This window comes from Larus michahellis, chromosome 11 (assembly GCF_964199755.1).
Source record: "Larus michahellis chromosome 11, bLarMic1.1, whole genome shotgun sequence".
NCBI lineage: Eukaryota > Metazoa > Chordata > Aves > Charadriiformes > Laridae > Larus > Larus michahellis.
Window position 1 is genome coordinate 768,855 of NC_133906.1, and position 16,731 is coordinate 785,585.

Genomic DNA, 16,731 nt, shown 5'->3' on the forward strand with positions numbered 1-16,731 from the left:
GTTCATATATAATGTTATTACTTTTTTTGACTTTTTTTTTTGTGTGTGTTTTGTTTTTTTTGTTTTGTTTTGTTTTAGCAGCTGCTTACTGTTTGATACGGTGGGTAAAGTGGAGGAACATCCAGCGATGGGTGGCGGGTCGCAGGCGCTGCTGCCGGGCGGCGGGGGGGCGCCGGGCGGGCGGCGGCGGCGGCGGCGGGGCCGCCGGGGGGAGGCGGCGGCGGCGGCGCGGGGGGCAGGGGGGGGGAGCTCCCGGCCGCCGCGCCCCCCGCCCCGCCGCCTGCCCGCCCTCCCGCCGGGGGCGGCGGGGCCAGTCCGCGTCCCGGGGGGCGGGCGGTCAGTCCTCCTCGGGCTCCTCGGCCTGCAGCAGGGCGCCGGGCGGCCCGGCGGCGGCGGCCTCGGCCTCGGGGGGCGGCTCGGCCCCGGCGCCCGCGGGGGGGGCGGCGGCGGCGGCGGCGCGCTTGTCCCGCTGCTTCTCCTGGATCTTCTTCATCTCGTCCGAGTACTTGCAGAAGGTGTGGCCGAACTTGGCCCAGACCTTGTAGGGGACGGTGATGGAGTTGCGGTAGGTGGGCTTCACCTCGCTCACCCGCATGAAGACGCCGTACTTGTTGGAGCCCACGTCGAAGAAGAAGCGCTTGTTGTCCACAGTCAAGGAGGTGCCCTCGGGCAGCTCGGCCGGCTCCTCCTCCACCCCGTAGTCGTCGATGAGCTTGGCCAGGGCGTCGCGGAACTCGATCAGGCCCTGGGCCGGCAGGGCGATGGTCTGGCCCTGCGTGGAGCCCAGCCCCGGGCCGCGGTTGACGGTCTGGCGGACGCGGAGGAAGCGCCCGCGCTGGTTCTCCTTCAGATCCATGTAGTACTTGCGGTTCTCCCGCACCAGGAACTCGCTCTTCAGCGCCCGCCGGGGCTCGTCGGCCGCCTGCGCCAGCTCGGGGGGCTGGCTGGGCCCCAGCTGGGCGTAGTGCTCGATGAAGTCGCCCAGGTAGTCGCGGAACTCGACGGCCACCGACATGGAGAGGGTCAGCCGGCTCTTGTTGCCGCCCGCCCCCACCTCGGCGATCTTGAGGAAGCGGCCCTTGGCGTTCTGCTTGACGTCCAGGTAGAAGCGCTTGTTCTGGATGTCCACCCGCTTGGAGGCCAGCTCCTGCGTCTCATGCTGCAGGCCGCCGCCCGGGCCCCCGCCGCCGCCGCCGCCGCCCGAGCCCGGCCCCCCGGCGCCCGCCGCGCCCCCGCCGCCGCCGCCGCCGCCCTGCTCGCTGCCGCTGTCTCTGTCCGCCATGATGCCGCCGCCCGCCGCCGCCGCCGCTCGGCCTCGGCCGCCGCTTCTCGCCCGGCGCCCCCCACCCCGCGCCGCCGCCTCTTCCTCCTCCTCCTCCTCCTCCTCCTCCTCCTCCGCCGCCGCCGCCGCCTCTTCCTCCTCCTCCTCCTCCTCCTCCTCCTCCTCCTCCTCCGCCGCCGCCGCCTCCTCCTCCTCCTCCTCCTCCTCCTCCTCCGAGGCCGCCGCTCCGGCCGCCCGCCGCCGCTGCTGCAACAGCCCCCGCGGCCACCAGCCGGCCGCTCTCGCGAGATCTGCGGGAGCCAGGAGAGGGCGCGGGAAGGCGGCAGAGAGCGGCCCCCGCCGCCGGCCGCCCCGCCGAGCCGGGCAGCAGCGCCGCGCCGGGGGCGGGCGGTCGCCCCCCCCGCGGAGCCCTGTCCTCACCCTCTCAAGGGGGGCCCGACGGGCCCCTGGTGGCATCCGCCTCACACGCGGCCCCGCTTTTTACTAAATTCCCACTTTTTGGGGGGGGTTTCGGGGAGATGCCTTTGCTTCCCGTTCTTATCACCGCCACCCCCCCGCGAATCCCGCATCCCGTCCCAAGCGCGGCTGGCGTGGGCTAAAAGCGCCTCTCCCTGCGTGGAGGACATGGATGCTGCCCCCAGCGCGCCCCCCCCCCCCCAAAAAAAAAATAAATCCCCCCAAGTTGGGTACGCAGGGTTCATGGTGGCCCGCGGGGTTGCGTGCTGCGCTGGAGGGAATAACGTTCGTCGAGGATTTAAGACGCAAGATCAAATTGCGAGGACGGCCGCGCAGATTAGGGGTCGCTTGGGTATCAGGGGAGGAACCCCCAGTCTGCCCCATCGCCGTGACTAAAGCCTGCGTGATTAGGGACTCGGTGGGTAACGACGCGTCCTCTCTCCTCGGAGAGAGAGCATCTGTCGTCTGTCATTGGCCAGTCCAGCCCAAATCACGACATGACAAAAATGAGAAAAAAAAAAAAAAAGGAGGAAAAGAGTTTCCTTTTGACACAGAAGCGATGTTTCGGAGCTGCGGTGAGCTGCAGCTCGCGAGCTGTCAGCAGCTGTCGGTCAGCTTGCAGAACTGCCCCGCGCGCCCGGGACGCACGGCGCTACGTGGACGCGACGTTTGAGTTTCACCCCGCCCCGACGCGAGACCTCTCCCTGTGGGTCCCCGGCGTGGGAACTGCCGGGCCGGCATCGCTGCACTGCACCCCTGTGGCAGGCTGAGGGCTGATGCTCTGGCACTCCCTCTCTCTTGGTTCGCTCTTTTTATCCTGAAGACAAATGACTTTAAACGATTTTAACCGAGGCCTAACGATGACGCCTCTTGCTAACGCCGGCAGGTATCCTTGTGGAGTCTAAGCCACTGCTTTATCGATGCGGGAGAGATGGGAAATGTATAACTGCTGAGGAGATGCCTTTGGAGAAAGCCCGGCACCCAGGAAGCGCGTGGCCGGTCTGTCTCTGACCACGGTGGGGTGAGAATTGCTGGTGGTGATGGTGCTGATCAAGTGCAGCCAGCAGCAGAGGTTATTCTTCCTCCCCAGCGCGGGCCAGCATTATCGCTTTCAGAGCGGATGCACTCCAGGTGGATATTGGTGGTCCTGGGGACAGACCCGCTGATGTTTCTCCTTTGGTGGGATGGTGCTGGTGGGACCCTGCTTGCTCAGCCTCTCTCTGTGTTGCTAGTCACAGTGACTACCCAATACTCTGTGTTTGAGTCTGAATGTGGCTTGAATATGGGCATTTGCTTATTTAAGCAAACAGAAAAAAGCAAAAAATGCACTTTTTTCTTCCCAATAGGTAATCTTTTTCAATAGAAGCTCTACCATAGCAGCCCCTCCCGGCTGGCTAGCCACAGGGACCTGCATGGGTCTGCCCAGTGCTAAAACAAGACAACGTGGCCAAGGCAAGCCTGGGATGACTGCTTGAACAGAGCAAGGTGCAAAACAGGGTGGACAAAAGCAATGGACGGATGCAGGAGACAAGGGAATCTCTTCATACCTCATCCAGGTACTGATGGCCAAAGACTCCTGGGTCCCACGCTGCCCTCCCTTTGGGTGTAGCCCTGTCAATATGTCCCATATGTTTGTCAGGCTTCGTGTTGGCTGCTTCTGTGGGTTCTGCTGAAACCTGTCTCAGACCCCTTTGCTCTGAAAATCAGAAATCTTTCCATCCCCAGCCCGAACGTACCAAGGGCTTCTTCACAGCTCCACAGCCTGGAGCTTTTGTAAGGTTTTCTCATGTTTTCTTCCCTTCCATGTGTCTCTCAGTAGCAATTACATCCCCCTCAGCCCCTCTTCTAGTAGTCTAAATAAGACCAAGTGTTGGTAGTTTTCTCTCATAGGATAAACTCTTTCTTTGACCATTGTAGTTGTCTTTATTGCACCAGTTTCGGTTCCTCTGAAAGACAGGGGAGAAGGTTTTCAGAGGCATGGCTGGGATTTCAGGCTTAAGATCAATGGGGCTTTTGTTTCGAAATCCAATTCGGAGGGCCTTTAAGAACATATCTGATCATTACAGCGAGCATCATGAAGTTTGGAGCCCAAGCCTGTTATTCAGCTGCAAAACAGCAACTCTGCTGACTCCAAGAACTTGTGTGAACATTTATAATCGCAGGAGGGAATCTAAGAGCCATTCAAACAACAGATAAGATTCATAACAAAAGTGGCTGAGATGCAATTGTTATTGTGCAAGTCGGAGAAAAGGCTGTCACACATGGAGGATGTTGCCAAGAAAGATGCATTCGAGTCGCTGAGCCATTCTTCTCCCATCCGCCGGCCGAATTGTCCCGCGGTCTTCCTGGATCTATTCAGGCTTAGCTGGGCGATCCACTGGGTCAGATGGTGACCGAGTGAAGACTTGCCGTTGGACGCAGCTTTTGCCAGGACGTGCAAGATCTTTGCCTTGGTCCAGTCCTTGTTCAGCCCTCCCACCATGGAAAAGGAAGTGTGTTCTGGTTCAGAGTATTTCCTGAGCCGTGGCGGGACTTCGAGCAATAAAGCGATCGCAGCAAAGTTGCCATCCCCCGTCTCTTGGAGCCAGGGCCATTAGGAGGTAGTTGCAGCCGCGTGGGATGTCTGAAGTTGTGCAAAGGCTTAGACCAGCCCCCGGACCGGAGCATGGAACAGGATGGTGAAAGCTTCCGTTGCTTTCCATCTGGGTCTTGTTCGGAGCGTGCCTTTGGAGAGAGGAGCCCAGCATGGCTTGTGCACTGTCTGCGAGGCGCTGGTTGCCCCGTGAACAAGCCCCATCGTGTGCAGTGAACAAGGAACTAGCACACCACATATGTAAGTCATTTGTGAAGACGGCAAAGATGAACCGTGCATACAATAGAGTTGCTATTAGGTCTGTCGATCCTAATTAAAAAAATACTTCTCAATGAAAATTATTTATAAAAAGAAATCACAGTGACCCTAAATCAAATTATTTGTGAATGGTTTTTAGTCTCCCAGATCGGTTAAAACTCCTGTGTTAGTCACTGGACGTCATCCAAACTACATGCTGAATGAACAACATGTCTGCCAAATTTAGGTTTTTTTCACCCTTGCCCAGTTTGGCACAGGGCAGTTAAAGTCATTTTTCTAAATATCTTTCAGAACATCAAGCAACTGTAAAATAACAATGGGAAAGCTTGGCCACAGTTAACTACAGCCCTCCAGTTGTAACCGCTTCTCTCAAAGAAAGTCACTTGGGTTCCTTTGATGATCTGTTTTGGGTGAGCCCCGAGGCAGGGTTTCCCCGGTGGGGGTACTGGGGGGGTCACTCTGCCTGTGATGCCACCCCACCAGGGAACCCGGCTTCCAGGTGTTCAGGAATGGGGCGCAGCTGGATCCACGCCATCCATGGGCACAGGGTTTGTGTCCTCCTGACCACCTGCTAGAGACTGACCTTCCAGGGACATACCAGCCATTCCGTCTCCACAACTGCAGTTCCCAGGGTGAGCTGTAAAGACTCCTCTTCTGCTGACTCTTCAAAAAAAAAAAAAAAAAAAAGTGGAAAAAAAGGGAATTGGTGATTGCACAATAGCAGAACGAGTTCTTGCTTCTCCTGTCTGCAAAGATAAAGTGCTAATTCTTCTAAGCACCACGTGAAGTCCCATCCAAGTGAATTAAGTTTGGGATTGTTTTCACGATGGCTTGTTCCAATTATGCAGCGTGCTTTCTCTTCTCCCTTGACTGGCCTGCAAGTCTTCTGGCTACCCTTTTCTCAGCCAGTTGGCTTCCCCCTCATCGGTTCTTTCTTTTTCTGACCATGGAGGACTCTGGCGTGTTGTCACCTGCAGAGAGGTCTTTGCCACTTCTTGGTTCCCAATGAAATTAGAGGGAAGAACGGTTCTTCAGCTCCCCACGTAATCCAGTAAGTGCTGGCTGCTGTTCTGTTGAAAACCAGCAACAAATGGCCACCAAATTCTACTCTTGCTTGTTTTCAGTGACTACGATTTATAAAACCAGGGCTCTCCGCTCCTTGCCTCCTCAGGAGGAGTAAGGATTAAAGCATTCTATCAAGTACAGAAGTTAGCAAAGGTTATGCAGCCCCTATATGTGACTGTGCCCTGGTCCAACACCAGCAGACCTGTCTCCAGGTGGACCAGGGCTATGTTCACCCCGCTTTACGACAGCCCGCCTCCTGGTATCCAGCTCGCTTGTTTGCCTCTGATGGAAGCAGCATGATGCCTGGCTGGACTTTCTGCTTCCCTTCCCTCCTCCCGTGCCCGCAGTGTTGGCTGGGAAGGTGCTCTGTCCCCAGGGGTGTCCAGGAGGATTGGCACGGCTGGCTCGGTGGGAGAGCTGGCTCTAGTGCACCAACTGCCTTGTCATTTGATTAGGGTGAGGGCGCTCCTGTGTTTTTTGCTGTACAATTCCTGTTCTCATACTGCCTTGCTGGTGTCTCCAGAGCTGTGGCCAACTGCCCCGGATGGTCCTGGGGTGCTGTTCCTACAGCCGTGACTCCAGGTCCTTGACTTGCACATCTGTGCAACAAGGCAACTGACAGCCTGTCTGGTATTTCTCTTCTTTCCTGGCTTGTGGACATGCTGGGGTTCGTGGGCCGTAAATCCGTCCCCTCAAGGCACGTTTTTGGAAAGCGTGCTTTAGAAAGCACTGACAGGCATGGTCTGCAGCACTTCTGGGTTTCCCAGCCCTGCCTGATAGAGATGCACCCTGCTCCTGTGCCAGAATACCTGATTTAAATTTACAGCCTCCAAAAGCTGCTGGATCACATCAGGTGGGGTCACGAAGGTGTTCAAGAGCAATCCAGCCATTGTGGCTTCTCACAAAATAACAGGGTGGGAGAAGGCAGTGCTCTCCTCACCGTGTGAAGAGGAGCCTTTGCTCTAGAGACCTCCAGGTACGAGTGTGCCAGTTATGAGTCCAGACAAACCACTGTGCCTCCTCCAGGCTGGGGGGGCTTTCTGGCCTTTCGTAACATCTGTTTTTTGAGGTTAAGACTCCCACCCCTCCTCGATGCACCTTCCTGCAGGCTGGTGGTTCTTTTCCACTACTTTAAACCCCCTTTCCTTAACAAGCACGTGAGGATGTCGGCAATTCCCAAATCATGGACTAGATCTTTTACAATCCTTTGAAATGTCCTTGGTGTGTTTATGGGTCCAAACAGCCTTCTGCAGCGTTCAGATGACCTGTGGAGAGCTATGCGAACCCATTGTCTCAACCATGGTTTCTCGCCACTTTGATCTTTGGATGGAACCCAGATTCCAGCCCAAAGCTACTGATGTTTTGGTTTTTTTTTTTCTCCAGTTTTTCTGTCTGCGGTGTTGTCTCGGTGGGAGCGTGGGGCATTAACTTGACACGTGTGTGGAGGAAGTTTCCTGTGGCCAGTCCATGTCCCCGAGTCCTTGCTCTGCTACTTGCCCAGGGCAGCTAGTGATGCCAAGGTGACACATTCTGTTTTGTGAACCTGGCTTGCAGTTGAGTTTGTCTTTCAGCCTCCTGCCTGTGCAAGGGGAATTTGAGAGGTGGCTGCCCTGTGGAGACCTCTCCGTGGCTGGACCATGGTCTGGTGCTGGTTAAAGCACTTCTTCAGGCTCTTTATGGCTGAGCCTCTTTGATGCCTTGAGATAACTGGCGCTGGAGGACTGATGCAGTTCTGCCATAGCTCCTGGTCAGAGCTGCCATGGTTCATCACGGCCGGGGAGGTGTGAGGAAGGCACCTTTGTGCCCCATGGCTTACTGCGGCCAAGCTCCCTGTGGGGCTACTTTATCCACCAGGAACATTGAAGTACAGTCAGATTTGTCCTCTTGGCCCTCTGTGGCTCCCTGATGCATGCTCCAGGCACCATCACTGCAGTGATTTTGTGGTTTCCTTGCTAGCACTTCCCAGACCTACCACCTTGTCCTGAGCAGTGGGATGTTTCCAGTTCAGGAGTCAGTCTTCCTCATGAAGCTGGGGGTCTCCACACACTGCTTCCCATCGCCCTGCCGAGAAAGTGCCTCTCCCAGCTCCTACTGGGCATGGTTCCAATGTGATGCCACACTCAAGCTGGTAGAGAAGTGGAGCTTAGAGCTCTTGGGGGTCCAAAGCTGACGCAGGGCTGCCTCCCCGCTTCCATCCCTCCTCACTTTTCAAAGGCACGCTCACGCAGCAAATGCAGAAGCAAGCTGTCAATACAGACCATCATCTGGGGCCTCAGTGTTGGTGGCATTGCCCAGATCATGCAGCTAGAGACACACCTTCTCAGCAGCCTATTTATCCCTCATCCAATGTCTGTCTTCTCAAAGTGCCAGCCAAAATACTCCCTTAGGGCAACAGGGGTGTGTTGAGGTGGGCCAGTCTGCCCTGTCTGCCCTGACCTCCTCAAGCCCCTTTGTGCACCCAGCCTGGTTCACAGGGAGCGAGGTCGCTCGAGGAGCTGGGGCGAAGGGGGACTGGTGGAGTTGTCTTAACCGACTACTTCCATCTTGAGCAAATAAACCACAAACATTTACGAGGATGAGAAAGAAGATTTAGAACAAACTGCGGTTTTGACGTGAGATTTAGAACAAATCACAGTTTTGCAGTTGTCAAGAAAAGGATGCTTTGACTTTTTCTTTTTTTTTTTTTTCCCCCAAAAGGGAAGTTCTTCTCCTGAAGAAGTGATGTTTCACAACTGTAGAGGAGCACTGGGGTCTACAGCGTGACGAGCCTCCCTGCAGAGGCCATGCAAAGGATGCTGTGAGACAGGACACCAGCCCCAAAGGCTTTCCTTTAGAATTCTGATTTTTAATGCATCTTTTACTTTCTGTAGTAGCTAGTGGCTTTGGTATATTCACCAGGCTTTCAGAATACACACTCTGGTGTCAAACTCAGGCCTCAGAAATGGATCCCTTTCCTTCTGCCATATCCAGAAGCTCTTTGGCGAGCTTCAGAGGCTTTGGTTCCTCCCATGCAAGCACCGGCAGGCATCTGAAGCATCAGATGAGCCTGGAGATTTTGTGGTGTGCTCAGTTGGGAGCTGTTATGATGCTGAGTTGGGACCCCAATTCTTTGTGCCAGAGAATGTAGAGGGAGGAGTTCCCCATTACCTTGGAGGTTGGAACAAGATCATCTTTATGGTCCCTTCCAACCCAAACCATTCTATGATTCTATGATATCATAGTTTTGGGGATGCAGGGTGGGACAGTGCATGAAACAAGAGACAACACACCACAAGGTCTTAAAGGCCTCCCTGCCCTCAAAAAAAAAATAAATGCCAGGAAGCATCAGCATAACCCCATAGCGCGTGCTTTCAGCCAGATACCATGGATCAGCTAAGTGGGACTAAAAACAATTAATGCCTCATGGAGAGGATGAAATCGTTGCTTAGCGTAAAATATGTGGATTGTCAGGATGTGTTGACACGGCAGCAAATGCCTGGATCTTGAGATAGGATGCTACCCCGACTGTCCCCACTCTGAGGGGAAGCGGTGAGTCCTCAGCTCTCAGGTGGGCGGACTGCTGCCAATGTGGCGTGGCGCTGATCCCCAGCCTCTGTCGGGTTATGTTTGCGTGGCTCTGAAAGGCAGATTCCTCCAGTACTCACGCAACAAAGAGCAAAGTCTAATTGTGCAGATCAACTCATACGGAAGGGACAACTGCTTAGATTTGCTGCTGGATTGCGAATAACGGACGCTGTTGAGTTTCAGTGTCCCTGTGGCGGACCCTCTTGCTGCATAGCGATAACTGTCTCCCGCGCCCTGCGCCCACCTAGTGATGATACTGACTGGTTTTGAATCCTCCAGCTCTGGAGTCCTCGGCACAAGAAGGACAGGGACCTGGAAGATGATCCGAGGGCTGGAGCCCCTCTGCTGTGAGGACAGGCTGAGAGAGCTGGGGGGGTTCAGCCTGGAGGAGAGAAGGCTCCAGGGAGACCTTCGAGCCCCTTCCAGTACCTGAAGGGGGCCTACAGGAAGGATGTGGAGGGACTCTTCATCAGGGAGTGTAATGATAGGACACGGGATAATGGCCTCAAACTGGAAGAGGGGAGATTTATATTGGATATCAGGAAGAAATTCTTTGCTGTGAGGGTGGTGAGGCACTGGAACAGGTTGCCCAGGGAAGCTGTCAATGCCCCATCCCTGGAGGTGTTCAAGGCCAGGTTGGACGGCTTGGAGCGACCTGGGCTGGTGGGAGGTGTCCCTGCCCAGGGCAGGGGAGTTGGAACGAGATGATCTTTAAGGTCCCTTCCAACTGGAACCATTCTGTGATTCTGAGACCCTCAAGAGGATGTGGACATCTGGGCACCCTGCAGCCCCCTGGGCTGACCATAGATTCAAGCAGGGCACCCGCTGCTCCAACTGGTGCTAGTGGAGTTTGTGCTGATGCTGTTTGGCAGTCACCGGGAGAAGAATTTGTTTGGTGCCAACACTTGGTTGACTGTAAACAAGCCTATTTACGCAGACGCCCCTCTGCCTGGCAGGCGGCTTGGAGAATGTGGGAGCTTTGGTCCAGAAGAATTTATAGCTTGTAACGTCTAAACTACTCGTTATGCAATCACCTACATGAGACCAACAAAGGCATCTCATTATCGGCTGTTCACAGCAACTGGCCATGGTGGCAAAGTTTGGAGGGCAGGAAGAGATGGTCCCTAAGTATGATTTGATGGAGTGAGGGATAGCAGGATGAGAGTTTGAAGCCATCCTTCAGGTATGGCAACACTGGCCTGTTGCTTAGTCCTTCAGTGGCCCAGCCAGGTGGCCTGCCCTACACCTGGGTGGTGGCATCCACCAGACCCTGGTCTCTCTTTGTCAGGGGGATAAAGCTATTCTTTGAACCATGGTCCGGTGTCTTCCCTGAGCAGAATCCACAGCTGTCCTTCAAGGAGAAGGAAGACCTGAAGCGTGCATTGGCTGTGCTGATAGATGGAAGTGTGGGCCAGCTCTGCAGTCCTCCTGCAAGAGATGAGAGGGGCCGCCACCACTGATGGCAGGTAGATGTGATACCACCCCTTTAAAGGTCCATTGGTTTCTGGACGCGGAGGAAGAGGAAAGCCAACTTGGCTCCTCACTTGAAGTTTCACCAAGAAGAAAAGGGTCTGTGACAAAGAGGTTGTCTAAGGGCAGCAGAGTCACTTGTCATTCACAAGGTGATGGGCTTGATACCTACCAGCCCGGAGGTGACGAAGAGGCCCAGCTCATGACTGCAGAAGTCCCGTGTGCCCGACATAGGTGCCGTGACAGGGAAGAATCAGACCCTAGGTGGAGAGAAGTCCTCCGTAACTCATCTGCAAGTGACTTCCCATGGGCAGCTTTAAGAAGTGTTGTATTGTAGCAGGGAAATGTTTTAAAGCGTCTCATTTTATTTATTAATTATTTAACATTTGCCTTCATCTCTTTCAGAGATGGCCCTGGGAGCTGGTGGGATTCCCTCCTGTCCAGCTGAGACCGTGGCTAGGGCATGGCATAGCTGGAGACTAACAGCTCGAGGATCGTGTCCCATGACTTGTCTCAGTGTGGGATTTTGCTGAAGGGGTGTTTAATTTTAAAACCCCTCGGGACGTAAGCCAGACCTTCACTGTGCAGGCAACATCTCTTTACTTTTCCCTGCAAGATGCCCTGGGAAAATCTCTATAAAGGTGCTGGGTCTCCTGATACTCTGGTTTCCTACAGTGCAAAAGAGGCTGCAGGGTCCAGTCTGGCGTGGTGTCAGCAAGGAAATAGCTTCACTTTTGTGAGGCAATTCCTTGGACGGGGATGGAGCAAGAGGTGGCATTTTCTGGGATGAGTCTTGGTGTAAGAGAAAGGGACATTTTTGTGCCCCAGCCCTTGAGGGGTGATGGCAGTTGTTTGCCCTGGCAGCTTCCCCAGCACCTTGGGTGTGTTTGGATCAGACGTGGGCTCCAAGGATGTCTGCTGGTTGTATGCTTTTAGATCAACAAGTCCCAGCTGGGGCTGTGCAACCCCTGCAGTGGATGCGACAAGAACAGTTGACTCAATGAGGCCAGGAGGAGGAGGAAACCACAGCAAATCCATGGCTCCCCCAAATCCTGCTGCTGGGGAGAGCGGGAATCACCTTGGAGCCAATGAGAAAGTCCTTATTCTCCCTCTCCAGGGACCATTATGGTGGTTTCAACTTCTCACAGTGTGTCTAGGTAGAGGGGCTGGTTTGTTTTTATGGTTTGCTGCTGAGGATATTGCTTATGGGAATGTTTTGGGAACTCATTAAAAAGAGAATTACAGACCAGCCCTGGCATGATCAAGGTAAAGTGGTGGGTAAGTGTGCGGGAAATGGGAACATCCTCTCAATAATTATATTCAATTATTCAATATATTCAACATGTTTTACAGCCAGTCTGCAAACATCGTGTGATACAGGTGGGAAGACGCGGTGCTCTGATCCCGCAAGGTTTGGCTGCAGCAGGTAGGAGACTGCGGTGTGTGGGAGCACCTGGTTTGTGTCAGAGAGGAAAAGGGTTTACCAAACAAGAGTGTTTGCAAACTGGCTTCGCCAGGGAGTTGTGGGATAGTGTGCAACCAGCACAGCAGCTACAGCCCTTCTACCGAAACCAGTGCTGGGGGCTGGGAGGGGAAGGGGCTCCAGCACGTGCGAGGGCACTGGAACAGGCTGCCCAGGGAAGCTGTCAATGCCCCATCCCTGGAGGTGTTCAAGGCCAGGTCGGATGGGGCTTGGAGCAACCTGGGCTGGTGGGAGGTGTCCCTGCCCAGGGCAGGGGGTTGGAACGAGATGGTCTTTAAGGTCCTTTCCAACCCAAACCATTCTGTGATTCTGTGAGGGAGATGTCCTGCACAAGGGGGGAGGTGAGGTGGGAGAGAGTGTTATTTCTGCATCTCAATGAGAAAGGCCCGACAACAAATGGCTTAATAAAATACCTGCTTTAATAAGATAGAATGATAAAAATAGGCTATATAATAGATTGAAAGACCAAATAGCTTGAGGTCTCCAGTAGCTTGAGGGACCTGCAGGAGCCCTGCTCTGGAGGGGCTCTGGGAGCCTCAGGTCCTCGCTGCTTCCCCGCATGGAGAAGTCATGACTTCCACAAGGGGAACAGGCAGGGGTTGAGAGCTGCGTGTTGTGTCACAGGCAGCCAGCGTCTCCCCCCGGGTTAGGGGCTGAGACACGGCCTTGCCGGACTGGTTAGAGCTCCTATATCCCAGAGTCCTAGAAGTGGTAGTGGGATGTGAGCCCTGGGATGTTCCTGGCCAGTGCCTGCTTGCACCACGACTGTCACCAGCACTAGGTCAGGATGACCACTGCCTCGTTGGGCTTAGCCTCATTAACCCCCAATGATGGAGGACCCCAGCCCCCCATGCTGTGCTCTCTCCTAGGTATACACCACCCCCTGGGAAAGAAAAATCATCTGGATGATCTAAGCATCCCGAACTGCACTGTAGGGCCATTGCCCCTGTGACATGCCCTACCAAGGAGAGTTTGGCTCTGTTGCCGGTGTACTTGCCCTCCAGGTAGTTTTTGGCCACCGTTAATTCAGCCCTTAGCCTCCTCTCGGCCAGACTAAATGAGACCACCTCCCTTCACCCGTCCTGTGCCTGTATCCCTGACCCAACGAGCATGTGTTATCCCCTGGGCCAGGTGAGCGAGGGTGATGTCTGTACCCCGTCACTCCTGTAGCGAGCAGAGACTCCCACTGAAGTGTCTATCTTGGCAGAGCTGGCCTGGCAGCCTTCACAAACGATGAATTTTGGATGAGGAAATACAAATTGTCCCTGACTTTGCAGGGTTAATCTCCGTGCAGATGCGGGTGGTGCTGCTGCCTGTGTCCTCGGCTGCAGCCGGGAAGTGCACAGCAAAGGGCTGAGGAGGGAGCTACAGACCAGGAAAGACGCGTGGCCATCGCTCCACTGGTACGTTGGGGAAAGTCAGGAAGTGCCTGTGGAGGGAGGATCCGGCGCGCACACGGTCGTGCCCATGGATGGCACAAACGAGATGCAGCAGATGAGCTGCCTTGCTCTATTTGTAACCTCCCGCTGCTGTTGAACAGACTTTGCAGGGAGGAGAGGGAGCTGAAAACGGAGCTGAAAATCAAAACTTGAGGCTCAGATGCTTGGAGGGGCTTAGGAGCCCGATTCAACCCATGACTCCCCAGGGAAGCAGGAGCTCACGCGCCACCTGGGCCCTGCGTTTTGCTTTCAAGCTCAGCCTAGAGCAAGAATTCCACGCTGCACCTTGGAGCAAAAATCATTTGCATTAACTCATTGAGAAAAGTAGATACAAGGACACAATTAAACTGCAAAGTACAGGATTACAGCGTGATGTGAAGCAAGGAAAGAAAGAGGGAGGAGACAGAAAGAAGGAGAGAAGCAACTTGGTCTTTATTTTTTAATTTGCATCCCTTTAACTGGCTGAAGGAGTGCTGGGTGAGGCCGGTGGCAGTGTCATGGTGTGCCCCCATGGGTAGGATCCATCACAGCAGGGAGGTCGCATTCGGGACCTTTCTACCTAAAAGCCTGATGCCCTCAGTGGTGTCAGGTGGTTCCAGCCTGCTCCCCGCCCACCACCACCACCCCCCCCCCCCCCAGCAGGTGCAGGACAATGCGCTGGTGTGCAGGAAACCACCAAAACCTGTCTTGCAGGGAGGGAGCTAACAGAGGGGCTGACCAACAACGCATAGGGCCGGGAGAGTGTCTAAGGACCTGTCTGCACCCGGGGAGGTGGGATCACTTATACTCATCCCTGGGCACGGGTAAAAACGCCAGGGTGATGCGTAGTGAAAAAGCAGAGGCAGCAGATGACTAAGGCAGGGCAGAAGTGCGTGCAGCAGCTGTCTGGGGACAGAGCCTCCATCCCCACACCTATCTCCTCGACATTGCATCAACCAAACTGCACGCCGGGCTGCGAGAGCAGAGCATGGAGCAGGGGCAGCCCTCCTCCTGCAACGGCTCTGCTGCTCCCTGCCCAGGCGGCGGCTGGGGTCCTGCCCTGGGCATCCACTTTGGGGGGTGTAGGGTCTTCCTGGGAAAGTACGTTGCTGATGGAGAGTCACGAGGGCAACACCCAGGTCCCGTCTCCAGGTTTTCCTGCCCCTTACATGCAGCAGCCTGTGCGCAGCCCACCCCTCTGCTGATCCCAGCGCTCCCTGCAAAGGGCGAGACGGCAAGGTGAGGGACGAGGCCCCAGCACCCCTTTGGTCCTCCTGGCTTCCTGCCAAACCTGCTAATTAAACAGCCAGCTTCATCAGCCGATTTTTCTGACGTGGAAACTTTTCCATAAGGAACTGGTCCCAAAGCTGGCAGCTCATTTCACATTTATTTTAAATCTAAGCTTTATATCGTGTAATTTCCTCCAGGGCTTGATTATCTTCTCAGTCAAAGCACTGTTGTTCCGGTTTGTGAGACCTATATTTAATCTCGCTGTAAGGTCTCTGCACCTCTCAGTACGAGGCTGAGATGCCGCCACCTCGGCTCCTGGGCTCTCCTATTTCTTTGAAGCCATTAAACAAGTTACCACTTCTGTAATATCGAGGGGGTTCTGCAGCCACGGGCTGCCTGCAAGCATTAACTTGTTACTGCAGAAATGGTCTCCTGAATCGCAGAAGTCATTTTGGGAAGGTCTCTTGTCTAAACGGTAGCAGACAATATTTAAACAGGGAATCAAGGGCAAAGCTAGACAAGGAGCCTTGTCTGTCTCTATCACTGTGTTGCACCTCAAGTGTTCCTTCTCTGTGTTTCCTGCACACGTACGAGGGTATATACCCACTCAGCATATTTTTACATCAAAATAAACAAAACAGGCAAAAGTGGGAGGGGGAAACATAATCCCGAGTCTGCAGACAGCCCCCAGCGTTCATCCAGAGGAGCTGAGCAGCCCAGCGCACCTCAGCGACACAGGGATTTTGCGATGCGCAAAGCTGTTGCTTTCACGGAAACGCTTTCCTCGGCTTTTCACCGGGTGCGCGTGCCTCCCGCTTTCAAACTGGCCGGCATCGGCCCATGGCCATCGCCTTCACTTATCGCACCCCTTAGCTAGCACCCCAATGGCTGTGAAGCTCGGAGGTGTGCTGAAGGGAGGAGGAGAGGTGCTGAATATGGACATCTACAGCATGAATATGGACATCTACAGCATGAATATGGACATCTACCATGAAACCTCTGCACTAACTGGATAAACTGCCACCTTGAATTCATTAGAAGCCTCCCTCCAAGAGAGAGGGAGATGCAGTCGCCAGGAAGAATTTGGGGTGTCATTATGAACTTCAAGTGCGATATTAAAGGACGTTGCCGCCCTGGCTGCTCTCATGCCAGGATCCCAGGTGGCCCTTGGTGCACGTTGCCGTGTCTTGGTGTGAAAGGTTTTTCACCAATGTTGGGATACGCTGCTTGTTGGTCAACAAATGGTGGGTTCAGGTTGAGCAAGACTCACGTGTGTTCCCCAATAACTGGTGGTGGTTTTTTTACGATGAAAAGTTGGGGGTGGGGTTAGTGGTGCTCCGAGCAGAAGCAGTGGGGCTGTACACGGAGAGTTTCTCTTGTCAAGACATGGTGCTGCTCCAGAGAGAGGGTTCCCTGCAGCCACACAGCCCTCCAGGCCGCTTCCTCTGCCTTCGCAGCAAAAATTTAAACAAGCATTGTTTGAAATGCCACCTCCAAAAGCAGGGACTGACCTGATTTTGAATCCACGAGAAACAATCTTGCAGCAGATGACCTGGAGCCCCCTCACCACCAAAAATGCTAAAGCTTAGGACAGACTTTCTCACTGTGACGGCGCCCATTTCTCAGTTTTGCATCCGCGTCCCCTAGAGATGCATCGCTCACTCTCTAGACGAGCAGCATCGTTAGAGAAGGCAGAACTATATCGATGTTTTTATGACCAGCGCTGGTTTTTACCTTTGCAATAGCGTGTCATGTCGCGGGTTTGTCTCCCAATAGCTGTCTGCTTCAACTAGTGCATTTTTCGTGGCAATTTGGAGATGTTGCTGTTCATTTTTCTTCTTCAGAATAGTTCTTTATAGTTCTTTCAAACAGAGGCTCTCCTGGCTCAGGATCTGTACGTAGCGACACATAA

General features: G+C 54.3%; 1 protein-coding gene across 1 annotated transcript; it reads right to left on the minus strand.

Moving 5' to 3' along the window:
* Positions 1 to 215: 215 nt before the first annotated feature.
* Positions 216 to 1,367, minus strand: PURA (purine rich element binding protein A). The gene has a single exon (XM_074603527.1). The coding sequence runs from the start codon at positions 1,280 to 1,282 to the stop codon at positions 338 to 340; it is 945 nt and encodes a 314-aa protein (XP_074459628.1). The 5' UTR covers positions 1,283 to 1,367; the 3' UTR covers positions 216 to 337.
* Positions 1,368 to 16,731: the final 15,364 nt, after the last annotated feature.